At 28.7% G+C, this 21,412-nt stretch overlaps 2 protein-coding genes across 5 annotated transcripts; one reads left to right on the plus strand and one right to left on the minus strand.

Annotated features, from left to right (window-relative positions):
* Window positions 1-5,235: 5,235 nt before the first annotated feature.
* LOC114194219 (putative calcium-binding protein At1g02270) lies at window positions 5,236-9,103 on the plus strand. Of its 2 annotated transcripts, none has more exons than XM_028084333.2 (10): window positions 5,236-5,441; window positions 5,557-5,661; window positions 5,845-5,950; window positions 6,285-6,505; window positions 6,596-6,672; window positions 6,977-7,085; window positions 7,172-7,297; window positions 7,520-7,627; window positions 7,754-7,861; window positions 8,299-9,103. In XM_028084333.2, exons 1-10 carry the CDS (start codon window positions 5,310-5,312, stop codon window positions 8,521-8,523), a joined length of 1,317 nt encoding a protein of 438 aa, XP_027940134.1. In that variant the 5' UTR covers window positions 5,236-5,309; the 3' UTR covers window positions 8,524-9,103. The 2 variants fall into 2 exon arrangements, with proteins under 2 accessions (XP_027940134.1, XP_027940133.1); XM_028084332.2 differs by having other exon boundaries at window positions 5,237-5,441; window positions 8,296-9,103.
* On the minus strand, window positions 8,524-12,218 carry BSM (Mitochondrial transcription termination factor family protein). 3 transcript variants are annotated; one of them, XM_085665626.1, is made up of 4 exons: window positions 12,106-12,218; window positions 11,910-11,975; window positions 10,094-11,795; window positions 8,524-8,804 (listed from the first exon to the last, which is right to left on the minus strand). In XM_085665626.1, the coding sequence occupies exon 3, from the start codon at window positions 11,758-11,760 to the stop codon at window positions 10,180-10,182; it is 1,581 nt and encodes a 526-aa protein (XP_085521752.1). In that variant the 5' UTR covers window positions 11,761-11,795; window positions 11,910-11,975; window positions 12,106-12,218; the 3' UTR covers window positions 8,524-8,804; window positions 10,094-10,179. The 3 variants fall into 3 exon arrangements, with proteins under 3 accessions (XP_085521752.1, XP_027940131.2, XP_085521753.1); XM_028084330.2 differs by having other exon boundaries at window positions 10,082-11,795; XM_085665627.1 differs by lacking the exon at window positions 11,910-11,975 and having other exon boundaries at window positions 12,106-12,204.
* Window positions 12,219-21,412: the final 9,194 nt, after the last annotated feature.

Genomic DNA, 21,412 nt, shown 5'->3' on the forward strand with positions numbered 1-21,412 from the left:
GACATCTTCATCTTGTCTTTCTTATTCAGAATTGTAAAATCATGTTATTGAACATTCATTTTCATATGTAGCAATATGGTGTTGTTTGCTTTGGATTGTCAACCAAGATTGGAAATGTTGTTGTGTTGAATCTTATTGGACACTATTATCATGTTTTATAATTGTTTTGAAGTTATTCTTTGACTTTAAAAGTAGGAGTAATAAATGTAGCATAATTTTTGTTGATAAATTGAGTGTTTTATAATGTTTGTGTTTTTTTATGATTTTCATAATAGATTATGTTCTAATATAGGTCACTTCATTAAAGTCACAATTGGATGAACAAAATAAATGAAATGAAGAACGTGACAAAAGACTTGATGCAATGATGAACTTATTTTCTCAAAATAATCAAGGTCAATTTTCTCTTGAGTTAACTATGTTCAATCTTCACCAGTAATGTTTAAGATTGCATAACTTCTTTTATTTTCAGAGTTTACCTTTCTAATTATGATTCATATTTATGTTGCAAATTTCTTATCAAGGAAGTGTGTTAACTAATACAACAAATTCTCGACAAGAGAAAAATCATATGTGATAGTTGAAGAATATAATATAATGTGGAAGTTATTTGAATCATTTTGTACTTTGAGAACAATTTGCAATACTTCATGATAGTTTTTGCATGTTTTTTATAATTAATATTGCATTTGAATATGAAATTTAATGTGTGTACTTCTTATACTTTGATATACATTTAGTTTTTTACAGAGGTTTTCAATCATATGGTTATTTATGAAAGTTCTAAAAATAATTATTTTATAAAAGTTATGAAACTCATGGTATTTTATAGAAGTTTCAAAATCCATAGTAGTTAACTTGGGATATTAAAGCCATATAACTTAACATAGGTTTTAAGATCTCTGTTCAATGCAAGAGAATAAAAAACATCAACTATTAACTAACTTTTCTAGAGTTCATAAAAATCCCGATGAACACATCTTCAATAATGATTTAGCAAAAAAAATCAAAATCTCAAATAAATAGCTCAACAAAAGTTTTAACTTTAAATAATATAAAAACAAATATCCATTAAAACTATTTTTTTCTTTTTAGTGAAAGAAGAAAGAAATAAAGTAAAAATAACAAATAGATAAAATCATGAATCTTAATTATAGTTGAGTGAATATATATATATATATATATATATATATATATATATAAAACCTGAAATTTATATATATATATATATATATATATATATATATATATATATATATTTGTTATGTATTATGAAATTGACTAAGTTAGTATAACAAAATTCACACCGGGTCAAATCACTAAAAATCTGGTTGTAATTTACAAACATAAAAGAAATTCATATCGGTGTTCACAGTCGGACCTTTCACTTGAAAGACGGGCCATGACCCCCAATTATTTTTTCATATTTATATATTTTAATATTTAATTTTAAATATATTTTTTAAAAATTTGATATTTTTAATATATTTTATAATTTTATATTCTAAATTTTTTTCTACACCTATATTTATATATAGGAAAATTCCTTTATTTTCATATTTTTAATTTTATCTTTTAAATATTTTTGAAATTAAAATAATTATTTCATTAATATTATCTTTTAAGTAATTAATTGTTTAATTTAATCATTTTTAAACTTAATCATTATAAATGAAAATTAATTTAAAATTATGAAAATTAATTTAAAATTATAAAAATTATTTGTATTTAATTCTATAATTATAATAATAACAATAATTTTTATTTTTTTATTTTTATTATCATAAAAAAAATACAATATTTTTACTAATTATAAAAAATTTGAATATTATTTTTTTAATTTCTATTTTCGTTCAAAAATATTAATTTAGTGTCTATATAATTAAATGCTATATACTATTATATGTAAGACTTAATTTCTAATATGGAATTTAATCGATCTCGAACTTTTTAAGACCTGCGTTAATTTTTTTGGTAGACACCTCTAATGTAAAAGATATGGTAAGAAAGGAATATAAGAATATAATGCCCTAATTTTGGAATTTGAACTTTTTAGATTGAATTTTTAGCCATTGAACATAGTTTCTAACTTGGTCATACAGATATGTCTTTAAGATATAATAGAAAAATATAAGACATATCTATGGTCGAATCCTTAATCATATCAGAAGACAGACATTGATTTCTTCCCTCATCTTTCTAACTTTCGGCCAACAGGGTTGCTTCCACTTTCCAGCATCCACAATTTATTCTCTTCCCACTATTCTCTTTTTATTTTCTGATAAAAAAAAAAAAGTCTTTTGTGCTAATTTTTTGCTACGATTACGCATTTATAGAGCAACTATTGCACGTTCATATAAAAGAAATATATATTTGGAACGTTGAAATGAGTCTATTTGAATTCAATTTTAGTGATTAAAATGGAATATAAGTTAAAGTATTAAGTAACAGGCATCAAATGACTTTTTTGTAATAAAATATTTACTTTTATGCCTTGGTACTTATGCTTATTTTTATCATATATAATTAGTATATAATCCTAAGCGGCATGAGAATTGTTTGGTATGTAGAAGATAATACCAAAACATTTAGTTATTGGTATTCTATAAAATTAATCAAGACGAGAAACACCAAACGACTCTCAGATTAAGGAGAATTATATCACTTTAGAATGTCCTAATCATGATTTTGAGGAACAGGTTAAAGATAATTAAGTTATAATTTTCTTATGAGTGTGATCAAAATTATAAATTTATCAACATAAAGAAGCTCTATGCCTAAATTTTGAAGTATAATTAAACTTTGGACTATTTAATTGAGTTGACAAAAAACAAATTATTAAGCTAAGTGCTGCCAATTGCACTTTTATTTATTTAAGATACTCTTACAAAGGGAAGTCAACACATAATTGATGGTAGTCCACTCTTTTCCTTTTTATTTTTCCTTTTTCACTCTCTCCCTAGTTCAAGATATCCACACACATTCATTGATAATTTCTTGCATTGTCATAAAGATCCTAATTCATTGCATCTATTTGTTCAAGAGTACATGAATAAATTAAAATGATTATAGTTTTAAAATTGTTATATATGTTGTATTAAACATAAGGGATAGAGTTCTTATAAGAGAAATGTAACTCACTAATGGAAATTTGGTAAATTATGATACATGATTTACATATCAATATAAAGAATTAGACATTAAAAAAGTTTTATGAAAAATAATAGTAGATTTAGTGGGAATTAAAAGTAGTACTAGTATACATTAAAGACCGCTTAACGAGAAGTCATGTGGAATTTAGAGTCTCGTAACTATAAAAATAATGTACTTGTATTGTAGTAAGAAATATGTGAATTTTGTAACATCAATTTAAATAGAATAATTCTACTAAATAAAACATCGCATAATTATAATGTAAATAGAGCATAAGACAAAAGTATAAAAGGATTCATTGTTACAGTCATCCAAAAATATACCGAAAAGAAAGCCAAAGGCACTACACAATGTCATAAACAGAATTTAAAATGGAACAGTTGTCCAAAAGGTTGCTCTTAGAGCAAGGAATTTACAAAATAACAATACAAAATTGTATCCCCATTAAGCAGGAAAACGACAAGACCAAGCCTAGACAGCTGCATCTCCATCACCTAAACGATCATTAGGAGTTTCCACACCTGCTCACACCAATTAATGGGTGATCATTGAAAAAAGAAAAAGCCAAACAAAACACATAACACAGATAGAAGGGTAAACTAGAGTAAAATATTTTTAACATGTTATGGAGCACGTAGATGATAAAACAGGTTATAAACAAGCAAAGCAATAGGCACCCAAAACATGGGAAAGCAAACAGTCAGACTCTTTGACTCAATTATCTGGATTATGCGCTTGATATAGAATTCTAAAGAAAGTATGCACCTGTGCTGGTTTCTAAACTCTGCAGAGTCTAGACACAAGGGGTTATCATCCAACCACGCACAAGGTTAATACCATTTTGTCTCAAGCTCAAACACCTCCCAAGACTAGGACTTCCTGCCACTCTCACCACATAATTCATTCTACTCTACGTGAGTGTGAACGATTATTAGAGTTCAGGATACCTTCCTTTATCTAGACATCTCCTATATCAATACATACACTAACCACACCATCACCAAGAGTTTTATATGAAACTCGTTTACCAACAACATTCCACATGTCATCTCAGCATTGTAATCTCATTTCATACATGAAACATACATGTTCAACATTATTTGTCATGCCATTAACGAGTAAAACAACCAACAATAACAGAGAACAATTAATAAAACACATTCCTACACCTATCTCGCTCAAGCGATAGAATGCTCTCGCTTAAGTAGGCATTTTTGTCTCAGCGAGAGCTCGATCAATGAGCATTGTAGGTCTCTGCAAGTTCTCGCTTAAGTGAGACCTTCTCATCTGAGCGAGATTACTCTTCGCTCCAAATTTTGATAAAAGAATTAAGTTTTTTCTTAAAAACCAGTTATGGAGTTATGAGTTGTAAGAACTCAAATTTCATCTTATCGAAGTAATTTAAGAAATTTGTAAGAATCATATTCTTGGGCTGCAATAAAAGAACTTTTATATTGAGATGACATAAATATTCACTTCATACTAATTGTATGAAATACACAATCAATTTAACCTCTCTTACCCCTTTAGTGAAGGTACTCAATTTAACCTCTCTTACCCCTTTAGTGAAGGTACTGTCACTATGTTATAATAAAATAAACAATAATATTAACAACAAAATAAATAATATTTAAAAAAATCAAAAAATTATTTTTTCATCTGCAACTTTTCCACTAAAAACTTTTATTGTGTTATTCTATTTTCCGGACATTTTTCTTCTTTTCCTTTCTCATCAATTACTTGTTTTCTTTCTCCCTTTATCTGTTTTTCTTTCTGTCAAATTCACCCTTAAACAAAGTCAAAAGTAAAGAGTGAAATTAATTTATGTGCAATGATGCGTAAAAGAACATGGGTTCGTGCATCACTATCAACTGCAACAGAAAAATGTTGAACTTGTTTATACCTCCCAGAAAAAGGACAAAAAATGGTTTTGGGACACACATAATAGTAACTATAATTTTTATTTTTTTTATTCAAAGGACACTTTATGTGAATGGCTCCTGTTCATAGCATCCTTTTAAAGTTGGCACTTGGTGGGGGTATGAAAGAGATTGTGCGAATATATTTCTTATTGTATATATAGATAGTAGCATTGCTTTACCAGATTTGTACTTTAACTAAGAACTGAGAAAAGTCACCATAGGAGTTGTGAGAAGATGGGAAGAATTTCAAGGACCACGAGTTACGCAATTGCCTCTTCAATGCAAGATAACCAACACCAACCACCTTTCATTACATGCACCACTTTTAACATTCTTGCACCAATATACAAGCGTCTCAACCATGAGGTTCTTCTTTTGTGTTATGTGTTTCACATGTTTGCATTGATCATTTTCTTAAATGGGGTGCTCTAAATTTGGATGCTTGTTTTCACTGATCTGTGTTTTGGTGGGGTGAAAACAGGATCAGAATTGCCGTGAAAGTGACTTCAAAGCATGTTGGTTGGCCAGGAATCAAAGGATATTGGATTGGTTGTTGTATGAGAGATCTTCCATTATCTGTCTTCAGGTTTGCATGATCAATGAAATAGATTGGACCTGGAATTGACCATTATAGTTTATGATAAAATACGTGTATGTATGTATATATATGAGGTCTCAAGTTCAAATCTTCTTGCTGAAAACTGTTTTTTTTTCCTCTGTCATGGAATGATTTTGTGGGGTGGTGGTGCTGCTGATGATATTTGTGCAGGAATTTTGGATTGGAAACAAAGAGCTTGTTGATTTGTATGACAAGAGACTTGGTGATACTGGTTATATTAATTTCAAGCTTGCAAGGACCAACAATCGTGGTGATGGTAAACAACATTCTCCCTCAATTGGAAAATACATTGTTGAACTCTTCTGGGACTTTTTTGAATAAACTTTCATAAACACTTATGCAGAAGAAAGTAAAAGAATAAAATGAAAGTTTCTCACAATTTAGAAGTTTCACTTTAGTAGAAGTTGTTCCACTTAATTCCTTCAAACGCTTGAACAAAAATTGATTATCAGTGTTTGTATGGAAGTTTATTCAAACAGGGTCTTTATAGATGTAAATTCTGATGATGTTTTCATACTTAATTTTCCATACGCATGGTTGAATTTGTGCACAAGCACAAATGTTCACATGGCTTCCTTTTGAGTGTTCAGGTCTTCTGATAGCAGTGCAAAAGGAATATTTCACAGTTGTTAACTATAAAGAGTTGCACTTTAATGATTGTAGTGATCGAGTAGCTCAACTGTTACACGTTGAGTTAGCTTTTCCCTTTTCACAGTGTCAAAACAGTGATGTTAGGCACGAAATTCTGATTGTCAACACTCACCTACTGTTTCCTCATGATCCCAGTCTTTGCCTTGTACGACTGCATCAAGTATGTGAGCATTTAGTTTTGGTATTTAAACACCACTTTTTGTTACCTTTGGCATCTCATTTTGTACTTCAAAATTTTGCTTTTGTGCAGGTCTACAAGTTACTTCAATATATCCAATCTTATCAGAATGAGCACCAACTTAAGCCTCTGCCAATCATATTATGCGGGTAAACATATCACTCACTTTGTGAATTTAGTGTGTTTGGATTATCAATGAAAAAAATTATTTTTGTTAACATTGTTGATTTTGAAATAAGACAATCTGTAAAGTTATTCAACTTGTTTAGAATCAACTTTAGTCCTAGAATCAATTCTTTGATGAAAAGAAAAAAAGTTACTTAAAATCATTAAGTGGTATTAACTAGCGTTTAGGAAGAAGAATGTATCCTAAAATCAAATACCCACTTCATATTTTTGTTAATTAGTGATAATTACTTTAAAAGTTTTATTAGGATGGTTTTAATTTCCCAGTGACTGGAATGGAAGCAAACGGGGACATGTTTACAAGTTCCTGAGATCTCAGGGGTTTGTATCATCATATGATGTTGCACATCATTACACTGATGCTGATGCTCACAAGGTCATAACCAATAACATTACTTTCAGAATTTTCAGCTGGATAACATTCTACATCACCCACATTAGTTTTACCTTTTCTCTATGCAGTGGGTTAGCCACCACAATCATCTTGGAAACATATGTGCTGTTGATTTTATATGGCTTCTTAACCCTGACAAATATCAAAAACTACTTCAAACAAGTTGGAGTGAAGCACTATTTAGCATGTTTAAGGTAATTGTTTGGATCATTTTATATTACATTGTGTTCTTATTTCACTGCTTTTACCTCTGGACCTTCTGTAGACCTACCATAAAGAATTTAGAATTTAAATTTTGGGTGGACAGGAGGTTTTAACTGAAAGTTGTTCTTTAATCAAGACCAAACTACCATCATGCTATGAATGTAGTTGTGCATAAGAATGCTGTCACTGACAATAAACTTCACCTTTTTCAGTATCTATTGCGAAGAGATTCACTGACAGAGAGAGATGCATTTGCTTTTCTAAAGGTTGACAATGAAGATTGTATTACCTATTCTAGTTTCTGTGCAGCACTTATACAGGTATGCAGTGGTATATCCATTATAATTACATGACTAGATGAATACTTCTACATTTCAGATAGTGCTTTGTGCTTGTATGAGAAGTGACATCTTAATAGAGTTTTTTGGGTTTTCCATTTTCTGCAGCTTAATTTAATTGGTCATTGTCATGGGTTAAGTGTTGAAGAGACAAAGGACTTGTGGGTTCAAGCAGATATAAATGGAAATGGTGTTATTGATTATAAAGGATTTCTGGTAAAGTAGTTCAGACTAAATTATATATATGTTATTTGAATTTCTTACAATAAGTGCCACTTGAAATCTAAATGTTTTTTTTCTCCTTAGAGCATTGAAAATACTAATGCATTGAAAGTACTAATGCATTGATCACAAGGATATACTTACAATCATTTTTATTGCTGCCATGTCATTAGACAAACCATGTAAAGCGTGGAGTTCTGTCATGTGTGTAATTCAGATTAACCTTTTATAACAAGTGTAATTGGTAAAGAAGCATTATTGATCCAACCTGTCGGCTTTCACAAACAAATATAGTGAAGTAAAATTTTGGTCCTGTCATAGTTTTGTCTCATTATGTAAGTTATATAGATGTTCTTAGAGTTAGACTTTTTTATTCTTCACCAAAAACTTTGTTGGCTAAATCATGGTCTACTTTTATGCTGTTGCAGCAGCAAATCTGGAATCCAACAGGATCAGATCAAAGAGATGACAAAAATGGGCAACATGATGATGAAACAGATGGTAGTGAAACAATTGGTTTTAATGTAAAAAATGCAGTTCTTTTCCCTCCAGAGGTGGAAAAAGGTAGATGGCCTGAAGACTACTCTCTCTCTGATCATGCAACACTCACTGTAGTGTTCTCACCCATAAGAATGCTATGCCACACCACAAAATAATTTCCAGACAATAATACTTGGGAGCATTCTAGCTTAGAACTTGGTAGCAAAGCTTCATTACATAAATAACACAAAGCAATGAGTGGAATGATGAAACTGACAAGGGAACATAATGGAAATTACTGCTCCATCATTGAGCAGAAGTGATTTCATATGATAGAACAAGCAAAGTAAAAGGGCAATGTGAAGCTGTACCACTTAACATTCTCATACACACCATAGACTAATGATTTGAAGTAGCAAGGTCCATCTCATCACTCAGTTTGTTATTCCCCAGTTAACTGAAATAAAGAAAAGATTCAATCAATTGGCAGCAAGAAGAATCACAGTAATCTGTATCGGGGTTACTTGGTGAGGTGGTGCAACATGTAGAGCTTCTTGAGATAGTGAAGACGTTAGAAAAAATGTGAACAGATTCTCTATGTAACAAATTAAAATTGTGCATACCATGGACATGTAATGTAACCAAAGGAATTGCATGCACATTCTAGGCAATGGCAGCAAAAAGATTTTAATACAAAATAAAATGCTTTGCAAAATAATAGTATCAAGATCTATGTATACAGAACCATTAAACCAAGCAGATTGCATCTACCCTTGAAATTTTGGCAGCCTGGTTTAGTTTAAATTTCAAAAACCTTGATGTAGAACTTGCTAGCTGCTCTAAATATATTAGTTTAGCACGAAAAATGTCAAACAGTTAAGGGATTGTGTGATTTGTTTTGTTTTAGTTTTGGAATGACGACAAATTTGTTAAGAGGTGATTGGAATGTTAACTGTTTTTATGTAAATTGATGTGTTAAATTAATAATTACAAAAAGAATTAAATTAGTATTACTCTATTTCATTTTTTACTTAATTACCTTTTTGGTGTTTTTATTTTTTTTATTTCATTTAATTTTGGTTTCACTTAAAAAACATGGTTCAATTAAGTTTTTTAATTTAAAAAAATATTTATTTGTACTAATTGTAAAAAATGATAAAGTTGCTTTTAAAAAGAATAATCTTGTTTTAAAACTTACAATTTATTGTGCAACTTATTTATATTCTAAAAAAATACTTTTAAATTATATTATCAAATTTTGAAAAATAAAAATATCCATCCCTTTATTATTCCTAGTCGAAATATACTTGCTACCATGAAGGAAACGCATGCAGATGAATTAACAAACCTGCAACGAAAATAAATAAATAAATAAATAAAAAATAAAAACCATGAATCAATTTCTTAGAAAACTAAGTACAACTCCTCAATAATTTAGGATATGGTTCCAAACACTAAATAGAACTCCTATTTATTTATGAACCAGTTTCTAAATAATATGCAGATAATTCACTCATTTGAGGTTCTATGGCATCACCACATGCCAAAAATATGAAATGGTCTTCGTCCTTTTCATAAATTTTTCATTTTTTAAAGTGTAAACATGTACAAACTACAAAGAGAAATAAGTAGGAGGAAAGTCTAAAATCATTTGAATACAAGATTCAATATCATATCACAAAGATACTAAAAATTAGTATACAGAACACTTGAAAATACTTCATATGTACTTACATAATAATTTACCTTTCCAATAGTTCAGCATTGTGACTTTTAGATAAAGATCATCCAACAGAATAGCAAAATTATCCTAGTTATTTGAGTAAATCATTCTACTCATCATCTTCGTCACTGTCATAGTCAAAATCTGACTCATCATCACTCCTTGGTTGTGTTAGTGAATCCATGTCAAATGATGATTCCATTTCCATTTCCATTTCTTCCATGTCAATAGTGTCATAGTCCATTCGTTGCTCAAATTTCTCATTAGAACAATTAAGCATCCATGACAAAGAACACTTTAACCCTTTCTTGGCAACCCTCACATGCCTAGGCTTTATAGTTGACTCCAAAGCATAAGTGAAGAATGCAGGGAATGTAACCAAATCTTCCAAAGGCCTTTTCATCTTCACTTGGAAGTAATCAAAGCTAAGTTTCATAATGTCAATGTTTAAAGCGAGTAATTGAGGGCATGCAACAATCATCTTCCTTATCTGAGGCAATGAAAAGCCACAATCCTTAAGAAAATCAACATGCTTCAGCATAGGTCCCCTAATGAGGCTAACTACCTGTGGCATCTTCTCAACAACTCGGGCAAAGTCCTTTGCATCCAATTCAAGCACCGAATTCAGTATACTTCTCTGATTGAAAAGCTTTGAATTTAAGTCAGTTCCAATGATGTCAGGGTACTGAGCAATTATAGAAGGAAGTGATGTTCGTCTAACATTAAAATCTTCAAGGGATTTAACGTTTGGTTTCACCTTCTCATTCAGCCCAAATCCAAGAATATAAGGTCGTTGCTCTATCAATCTAGCAATAGCTAACCTTGGAATCCCCAAACTTTCCAGATACTCCACAAAAGGCTTAATGATTCTACCAACTCGCATACCCAAAATCTCTGGATATTTAGTTAAGACACCTCCAATTTGTCTTCTTCCTACACCAATTCCAATCAAATAAGCAACCGATGTGCTCATGGTTCCCTCAAGTTTGAAGCCAAGCACTTCAGGGTACCTCTCAAGAACACGAGGAATATCCTCAGTCTTGATATCCATCCCCTTAAGATAATTCACTACCGGCATAAGATCCACAACAACACTAGCATGGAGAACTTGTGGGTATCTCTGCAAGAACAACGTAATGGAGGCTTTCCTCACTCCCAATTTACCAAGATAGTCAAGCACAGGAATCATGTTCTTCTTGACGCTGCACCCAAGAACAAGTGGATAGTTGTTGATGTCTTCAATTGTTAGCCCCAAACTATGAAGAAAATCTATGCGCTCCCTCATAACATCAACAGTCACAGGAAGTTCAAGACCATCAAGTTCATCAGGAACAATGCCAATTGTCTTCAAGAACTCATAAACCTTTTCCCTCAGTGCAGCCTTCTCTTTCTTCATTTCTGATAAACTAGGACGGCTATATATCGACGAGGAACCTCCCCGCCGACGATTCATTCGACCGGACTCCGATTCAGGCGACGGCGAATACACCGAACCAGAACTAAATGTCCTATCACTAACAGAATACTGAAGTTTCGTAATCAACTCCATTCTCTTAATGCAATCTCGTGATAACCGTAGAGCTAGGGTAGCACTCAGCTTACAATGACCAAATGTTAGAATAGGCATTTCCGATTGGCCAATCAAAAAACTGGGTTTTGCTATGCTACCAGAAAAGTTTATTGCTTTCATATTTTCAAGGTCCAATCACTACCATTGAATTGAATCTACAGAAAAAGAAAAAGAAAAAAAAAGTAATCACCCACTTGGTTGAGCAATTGTTGAACATATTTGAAACGGGAACAAAATTACAAACTTTAACAAATGAGAAAAATTAATACCAAAACCAAAAGAACCCCAGAAGTTCAATGCTTGGGGTATATAACCTTTGAAGCCTTTAAAGGATTCTGCCGCATAAACACCCACAAAAAAAAATGGAGAAAAATCATAAACTTTGTCATGGTTGATTAAGGAAATCGTAACAACAGTAATGTGAGGGATAGGGTGGAAGAGATTGAGAGATAGAGATGGACTTACAGTGATTGGAAAGTGACGAAGCTGTGCAGAAGTTTCACTTACGAACTGAGGGAGCGAGAAAGGATAACAAAAACTATAAAGGGTTTATAGGATCTATGCGGCTGTGCCTGTTTCGTCTGAAGAATGTACCATTTTTTTATTCGTTATTTTTGTTAAAATTTAGAACAAATTTTTAATTTTTTTTATTTTTTTATTACGATTAATATATATTTGTTTCCTTAAAAAAAATTAATATTAAATTTTAATCATTTAAAAAATTATCTTATTTTTTATTGATATTATTTTAAACTGTTTATTTCTTTTCTAAAATAAAGTCTTGTGTAAATCAATTACCTATTAACATTATTATGCATGCGATTTCTTAATTATGTTGCCTTATATTAGTTTTAATTTTATATTCGTTTACATAATGTAAAGAATCAAATGTATTAAACGTTTACAGTTTAGTATGGTGTTTAGATAGATAATTTTAATGAAATAATTTATTTTAATATAAATTTTGAAATAGTGTATGTTGTTTGGGCAAGGAATTTTAAATTTTTTTATATAAAAGTAATTAGATTATTTAATTTAGATAGTTTTAAATTGTATTTAAAAGATACTAAATTGAAATTTTTGATATTTTTAAATTTATGTATTTTCTTTTTTTTCATATTATCTTCTCCATTTGATTTTGAGCGGGTTTTATGACTTTAACTAGAATTAACACATTGTTGTTTTAGTTGAGATATGTGTCATAATCTTCTTTTTTTTCTTCTTTAAATATTGGTGAATATTATTTTTTGAACTAAAGTCAGTCATGTTTATTTTTTAGCCGACATTATCAAAGTTATTTTACTCTTAATATATGCTAGAGTTATTCTTCGATCAATGTTAGTCAAAGTTTTCTTTTGTCATTGTTTTTTTTATGTTAAACACATTTTTATTTTTATTTAGATTAATTAGATCTATTCTCATTTGATCTCATTCGAGATTATTTGTCTATCAATATCAATTAAAATTATTTTCTAAATAATGTAGGTCAAGGTTATTTCTCAACGAAGTAAGAATTTCTTTTTTTTTAATCAATGTTGATTATACTACGTTTCAATTGATCTCACTTAGGTAATTAAAGAGTTTAAAACTCATAATGATATTTCGCCACTTGATTTAACTATTTATGGCATTGGTCATCGATAAGTTTGGAAATAATTTCATTACTAAAAGAATTTATATTTTTTATAAAATTTGTTTTGAATTTTTTTTTTAGAAAAATACTTATAAATTTTATTATGAAAAAATTACAAGAAATTATTGTCAATTTTTTTTCAAAATATTTTTTATAAAACACTTTTTACAACAAATTTTGTAGAAAATACTTACGAATTTTATAATTTTGTAAAAAATAATTATCCACGAAGGAATTGTTTGCCAATTAAGATTCTTAGAAAAAATTAAAAAAAAAAGTATTTTCTTACAAATTTTTTTAACAAATTTGTAAGAAAAATCCTATGTAATATGAGAATTTTTAATAGTGTTTGTTGCACATCAAATTTAGAACTTTCTTGATTATACTTTTGGATATGACACATGATTGACTTTTGTTCATTTCTCCTAGTAAGGTAGTGACATCTTTAGGGCATCGATGCCTTACAACATGCACCCTATCTTAATATCTCATTCAACAACCATGATTTGTTTTCTTTCAAATATTGTCTTAACAAGGTTTTAAATGGATAACGCATGTGCTCCCTTCAAGATAGGGTTCATATATTTAGCTAGATTGGTTATCATATGTCAACACACAATGCCTCCATCATATGCTTGAGTCTACTTGATATAATATTGAGGGGATCAATATAACTTTGGGTTTTTTTATAATTTTTATTATGGTTTTAATTAAGAGGTTGAATAGTCACATGAAAAGATAAAAGGCTATAAGATGGTGAGTCCTTTATGTTCTCATGGTGAGAAATAATGATGCATCCATGGGAAAAAAAAGATAGCATTACTGGACATTAAAAGACTACTTAGTAAGACTTTATGTGGTATTGAGAGTCTTTTTATAGTTTTACCTATAAAAATAATGTACTTGTAATGTAATGACAAATATACGAGTTATAAGAATCAATTTTGACCTTATCGAGGTAATTTGTAGCGATCAACATGTTTTATCACTCACCTCCACATCTTTCTTGAGTGTGACATAATATCCTTCTCCAAATTTGATATCAGAATGCCCTCCCTTCCCCTAATTTTTCTCATTAGTTAGTATTAGAGTTTCTACTCATGATATTTAGTGAGTTATTTCTTTCACTTTCATTTTTTTAATATTTTTGGACTAATGGCACAAACTAGTTTTAAAGTTGCTCCTCAACTTAATGCATGTCACAAATTGTTTATTGATGATTTCGTTTAACAAATGGAGATAAAATTAAAATAGAAACTTGAGGAGAAAGGAAAGAAAGAAAAGAAAGAGCATATATATGGAGATAAAGAAAAAATGTTAAATGAGTGTTGGAAAAGACATGTTCTAAATGTGATAGGAGATAGAGAGATGGAGAAAAGGAAAAAAAGAAAATTAGAAAAAAAAAGAAAATTAGTGCATAAAAATAAATGGAAAAGAAGGAGTTGGTAGAAAAAAAATGGAAGAGAAAGAGTTGAGAGAAAAAGAAATAGAAGAAAATGAGTTGAGAGAAAAAGAAATGAAAGAGAAGGAATTAAGAGAAAAGGAGATGAAAAAGAAGGAGTTGAGGGAAAAGAAAATTGATGAAAAACATAGAAGGAAAGAGAAAAGGCGAAATAAACAAAAAAAAAAAGTGATTGGCAAAAAAGGAGGAAAAAAATAATATAATAAATATATTTGTTATGATCATGAAAATATTGTTGTTTTGTCCATCCAATAATGTGAGGAAGAGCTTTTCATCAGGTGTCTTGATGACACATCATTTGGTAGCAATCAATAATGGTGTTTACATGGATTCTAGTTTTGAAATGCAAAACCAAAAAAATGATGATCTTTTATGAGTATTATATTTTCTTAGAGGAAATATACTTATGACATTCAAGAATGAGTGTTCATGAAAAAGGAGGGGATCATATGATCTTGAGGAAGTCAACATAATTTTGTGTTTTGTTTGCAATTTTTATTTTGCTTTTAGTTAATAGGTTGAATAGTCGCATGGGAAGAAAATAGGCTACAAGAAAGTGAATCATTTATGTCCTCATGGTGGGAAATTATTGGTGCAATGTGGCTCTAAATGTGGCTCTAGAAGGGGGTAAATAGAGCATGTAAATAAATTCAAATACTATGTGCACAAACAAACAAACTTTTCAAAGTAAAAAGTAGGGATAGAGAAAATGCACACAAGAAACTTATATTGGTTCACCTCTACCTTACACTACGTCTAGTCTCTTAAGCAACCTGCTTAAGACATTTCATTAATCAACACATTTGATTAGTAAGTATCACCTTCTTCAGGTTACAAGAGATTCAACATCTCCAGGTACACAAGTACAAACCTTTCCAGGCTACACTGAGTGTCAACCTCTCCAGGTATCTTTCTCAATCTTTCCTAAGATCAATGTCATATACTCCCACCGAATAGGTGATCATCGTAAAAGAAAGAGATGAACAAACACAAGAAAACACAAAGCACACAAAACAAATGACTTTAAACTCAATTATCCGGATACATTTCCTTGACATATAATTCACTAGAGGTGTGCAATGTGATGGTTCATAAACTCTACAAAGTTTAGTCTTAAGGGTTTATCACCCAACCACACACAAGTTTAATCCCTTTAGCGCCTAAGATCCAAACAAGTCCAAAGACTAGGATCTCTTGTGACTCTCATTACATAACTCATTTTACTCTATTTGAGTGTGAATGATTATTAGAGTTCAAGCTACCTCCTTATTAGCATCTCCTAGATCTGCCTAGAGCTTAAATGCTCCCAGACCTGCACAATGAAGCTAGCGCTTAGCGCCTGTCTACTATTGCTTAAATGCACTCTATGATGAGAGAAGTTGGACCTATTTAATGATCAATTTGATACCCCTCTCTCAAATATCAAAAGATCAATCCAAACAAGTACAACCATTCTAACATGCAACTTTCAACCAAATCATATAAGATCACCTCAACAATACACATCAAACTAGATTTATTAAAACATTCAATTAATCTAACAATAATATGCATCCATAAAATAGAAAAAGCACCACAAAAGCAAGTCACGACTAGTTTCCTTTGCCTGCTAAAACTGTTCAACAAGCTCAGAGATGCCCAAACACATTTAGTTTCACAAGATGTTCTATTTATACCTAGGAACAACACAAGAACGGTCATGACATACCCTTTATGATCATTGATCAGCAAAACCTAATACTTATGACTAAAATAAACATACAAGTGGAAGAAGACTCACAAACAACAAAAAACCAAAATAGACCAAGAAAAAAGGTTGAAAATCAACTTACGCGAATGAAGAAACTAATTGGTACAAATTGAAGAACTCACCGCGATAATCAATCCTACGACCTCGATTTTTCAATCAGACGAACAGAGAATAATAATCCTTAGACAAGTCAACAAATTCTAAAAAAATTATTTATAAAAAAATGATATGTTTTAAAATAATAAAAATTATTTATAACAAAATTATTTCTATTAAAATATTTTAATATTAAAATAATTGAGTCTTATTATTTTTAAACTACTCTCATTATTAATCTGTAAGTCTTTACAATATATAATGTAAATACATTTTCCAAACTAAAACAGAACAAATTAACTGTGAATCTCATCGCTAGTTAAATTAAAAAATCCCTTGAATTTGTTCTAACTAAATGTATTTCAACATTATTAAAAAAATAAAATTTTATCTAAAAAGCTAATATCTCTTCACGTACGCATCAAGAGGGTCAAATTCTTGATAAAGCTATAACACAAGTTGTGGTATATTCCTGTTGCCCATAGACATTGAAGTCCAAATTTAAAGATTGTCAACTTTTTATTCATAAATTTTATATTAGTTTGTTGCCAACTATTCAAAGTTTAACTTTTAACATGTTATATAATATTAAGATTTCATTCTTCAATCAACATGATTTTATTATTTTATTCAACTTTAAAAATATTTTCAATTTTTCTATATAATCGTAGAACAGCTTCCACTTTTATTGCTTCATTTCTTTTTACTGTTTTTTCAGTAGGATTTCGTACATATGATTAAAGCCATGTTCCAACATTTATGATAACATAAATTATAGGATAAGGTCTTTGTCTTAAAAAATACCAAAATATTATTTGTACATGTGTATGTGTAAGTCATCTCGCGCTTTTCCTATGTATATGTGTAAGTCCTCTCTCCTATGACATACGTGATAACGTTTCATATATAGTGAACACTCATATTATTTTATTTTATTTAGATATAATTTTAAACTGTTAATTTGTGTACTCAGTCTGAAAACAAGATTAATTATAACATAATATTATAAACACTGGTTTAATAATATTTTTATAAATTGAATTGTTAAATTTTAGTAAGGACTTATTATGGATAATTTATATTTTATGGTATGCAAAGAAGTACCTTTCTATTTTTTTTTTCATAATTGTTAGAATATTAATGTTGGTTTTTAATATTTTGGTCTTAGAAATATATATATTCTAATGGATTTCAACTCGTGAGTTCATCATGAGTTTGAACTGGGTTGAATATTTTTTAAAAGTGGGTTGAATTGAACTTGTCTCACTTACTTAATCTTTGGGTACGGATTAAACGGGTTCAAACCAGGTTGAATGTGGACTGATCTACCTAACTCACCAACATTTTTTTACAATTTTTTAAAATATTTTTTTTTCAAACTGTATAGGTTAATAATTTCATAATATAAATGTTATAAAATGTTGCTCAATAATATTTAAATAATTTGAATGTTTTATTAATTTATTTGTCAAATTATATACATTGATACTTTAATCTTTAACTATTATTTTTTATAATAATATCTTGAGAATTGTGTATTATAAAAAATAAATTAAGTCAATTCACTCTTATTACAATAAATATATAAAATAAACTATAAAAAGAAAGAAATATTCATAAGTGAGTCAATTCATTAACCTTCCAACTATGGTGGATCACACTGAGTTGCAAAAATTCTAACTCATCATTATGAGTTAAGTAAACTGATCTTCTTTTAGTTCGACCCATAATGAATTAATGAATTGAATTTACGGATTTACTTACTTATATATATATATATATATATATATATATATATATATATATATATATATATATATAATTATCATATGTGTGTTCTGAAGAATTAGATTGAAGTTATATTAATGTACTCTTATATAAATTGTATCTTTAAATTAGATTATAATAAAAAAGTATCTGATTTAATAATTTTAATTGAACTATATTAGATGTAATTAAATAAGAGCAAGTAGATCATATTATATAAAAATCTAGTATCTTAAATAAGTTCACATTTTTACAATGACGATTCTAGAATTTGAAGAGAAACTTTATCTTAAATATTTTATAATTACAGTAATCTTAATTCATGGCTGAAGTTATTTATTTAGAATTATATAAAGGAGATTGTTTTTTTCACGTTTTTGCTTTCCCATGTACTATTTAATCTTATATAAAAATTATTATTTATTTTCTTTTAAATAACTGTGAAAACTTATTCTCTCTCATTCAGTTCCATTTATTTTTTATAAGTTCAAAATTTACTGTTCTATAGTATCTATTTGTTCTCTTCCTTAATTTTTTTATTCTAAAATTATCAAATAATATATCAAATTTAAATAAAAAGTATATAATAAATAAATTGTATATATATATATATATATTTTTATATATACTAAAAGTAGTAAAAAAATATTATAATGATTAAATTTAATTCAATAAATAAAATAACGTAATAAATATACGAATACACAAAATCATAAGCGTCTGTGTTTGCAGTGATTCGAATAATACAAATGCCATTCAAACTAAAAAAGCTATACATTAGAACGGAGAGACATATTATACTTATTTACACAAGTTAATAATATGTTATATATGTTTTATATATTCCAATATATTAGAGTATGATTGAAGATTATAAATGTGTTTACTAAAGTAATTCACTTATATATTTGAATATTTTTAATTATTTTTTTATTATATTTATTTTTGTTGAGTTTTTAAATTTTTTATATCTTTTATTTCAGTCTTTATTATTTAAATTTTCTGTTAATTAAATGATATAAATTTTATTGATTTTTTTTTCCATTTCATTTATTTTTACATGTTAAAATTATTATTTTTTTAAAATCAAATAATATTAAGATTAATGTAAAACGACAAATAAGAACATGTTATTGTATAATAAGAAATCAACCTTTTATAACTTCCACGTTTTCACTTTTTACAACTAAGGGATTATCACGATCATCATTAATGGAGAAGCCATTAATCATATTTTATTATACAATAACTATCGATAAAAATAACAAAAATTATTTATCATTTTATATTAATCATAATATCACCTTGTATTAACCAAAACATATTACATTTCTTAACATGTAAATATATAAAGGGTTAAATATGTTTTTGTCTATTAATTTTCAGTGAATTTTGGAATTAGTTCATTTTGAAATTTTAGACCAATTTAATTCTTCATCTTTAGAAATACGTAGATTTAGTCCTTTTCATCAAATTTTATTAGATTTATTTGATATTTCGTATGTATTTTAAGATTATATTTGAGTTGTTTATACTGTTTGACACATTTTTGCTTTAATGTTAAGTCAAATACTATTATGAAACATGCTTGAAATGTCAAATAAACTTAACAAAATTTGATTAAAAGAACTAAATCCACGTATTTCGAAAGATGAAAGATTAACTTGGTCCAAAATTTTGAAATAGACTAATTCCAAAATTTACTAAAAGTTAAGAGACCAAAATTATATTTAATCCATATATAAATAATCAAGACGAAAACTAAGATAATAATCACATACTCAATTAAGAAAAAAAAGTTAAACACTAAATATTCAATTAAAAATATAAAATTATAAATATTTAGTAAATCAAAAATTTAATAAAGACTCAATTAAAAGTATCCAAATTTATAAAAAATTAAAACTTAATGAAACTTTCTAAAAATTAAATTTAAATAATCACTTAATTCTAGTTTTGGTTAATGTTTTTAATTTAGGCTTAGTTTATGATTTGTTTTCGATGTGGTTCTAAATTTTCGTAAATTTTATTTAATTAATTTTATTTTCTTAATTTCGTCAAGATCGTTAATATAAGAGTGTATAGGGTAGACTATTACGTAGACTGTATAAGATGGATTGGTATGTGTACGTAACTTAAAAATTATCAATTTTCCAATATGTTTAACAAAGTGTTTCAAAACCATTTGTAAGTAAACTTATATTGTATAGTTTGAAGTGTACTTCAATGTTGAATGAAATAGTTAATGCTATCAAGTTGAGTAATTTTCACTATGAGAGATGTGATTCACAAAACCCTTTTACAGTTTGAAGTTTACTATTTCTATCCCAAGAGAATCCAATCTGAACATTTATTGAAAATGAAAATTAAAAAAAAAAAAAGAGAGAAAAGAAACGAAAAGCATCAATCACTTTACTCTTTATTGAGCCATCCACCACAGACCATTAGTGATAACCATAAAGGTAACACTATATAAATATATATAAAATAAATTGTGGAAAATAAAAACAAAATCTTCAATATAATACGCTGCTATGTCATAAGCAGAAAGTAACAAGAACACAGTTCAAAGATAATCTCTACCCTAAAAGGAAGAAGAAAAAAAGCAACAATATTTCCACACTCTAACAAAGCTGCAACTTGAGATAAAGAAACCAAAAAAATCTAGATTAATATAATAAATTGTTTATGCCATAAAGAACATAATTAATATAAAAAATAAAGTTAATATAATTTTTTTTTCTTGAATGAAGAGAGGTGAAAAAGTAATAAAAAGAAACGGTGACGTGGGTGTTAGTGGACGTTGTCGTTTTGTGTATACTACAAGTCTTTCTTCAATCCAAAAACTTGAAACGCCTCTTCCACTTGTTCACACTACTGCTGCTAAGTAACTCTCGTTTCCTTAATCACCAAGACAACTATAGCCACCGATGAATGCCACGTGTCGTCATCTCGTTCGGTACTTCTTTTCCCACCAACTACCATTTCCGGTTTTACCCTCACTCGCCACTCTCACGGCTTCGACAACTACGTTGTATTCAGCGCATATACGAGGAATTTATAT

This window comes from Vigna unguiculata, chromosome 8 (assembly GCF_037176805.1).
Source record: "Vigna unguiculata cultivar grain cowpea cultivar isolate G323 ecotype 2 chromosome 8, ASM3717680v1, whole genome shotgun sequence".
Lineage (NCBI taxonomy): Eukaryota > Viridiplantae > Streptophyta > Magnoliopsida > Fabales > Fabaceae > Vigna > Vigna unguiculata.

What these genes read in the sequence shown, in the direction of transcription:
- LOC114194219 (XM_028084332.2), top strand. Translation starts at nt 5,310, where the DNA reads ATGGGAAGAATTTCAAGGACCACGAGTTACGCAATTGCCTCTTCAATG. An exon ending in TCTGTGCAGCACTTATACAG is followed by an intron (nt 7,628 to 7,753) that starts GTATGCAGTGGT and finishes CATTTTCTGCAG; the next exon opens with CTTAATTTAATTGGTCATTG. An exon ending in TTGATTATAAAGGATTTCTG is followed by an intron (nt 7,862 to 8,295) that starts GTAAAGTAGTTC and finishes ATGCTGTTGCAG; the next exon opens with CAGCAAATCTGGAATCCAAC.
- BSM (XM_085665626.1), bottom strand. Translation starts at nt 11,760, where the DNA reads ATGAAAGCAATAAACTTTTCTGGTAGCATAGCAAAACCCAGTTTTTTG.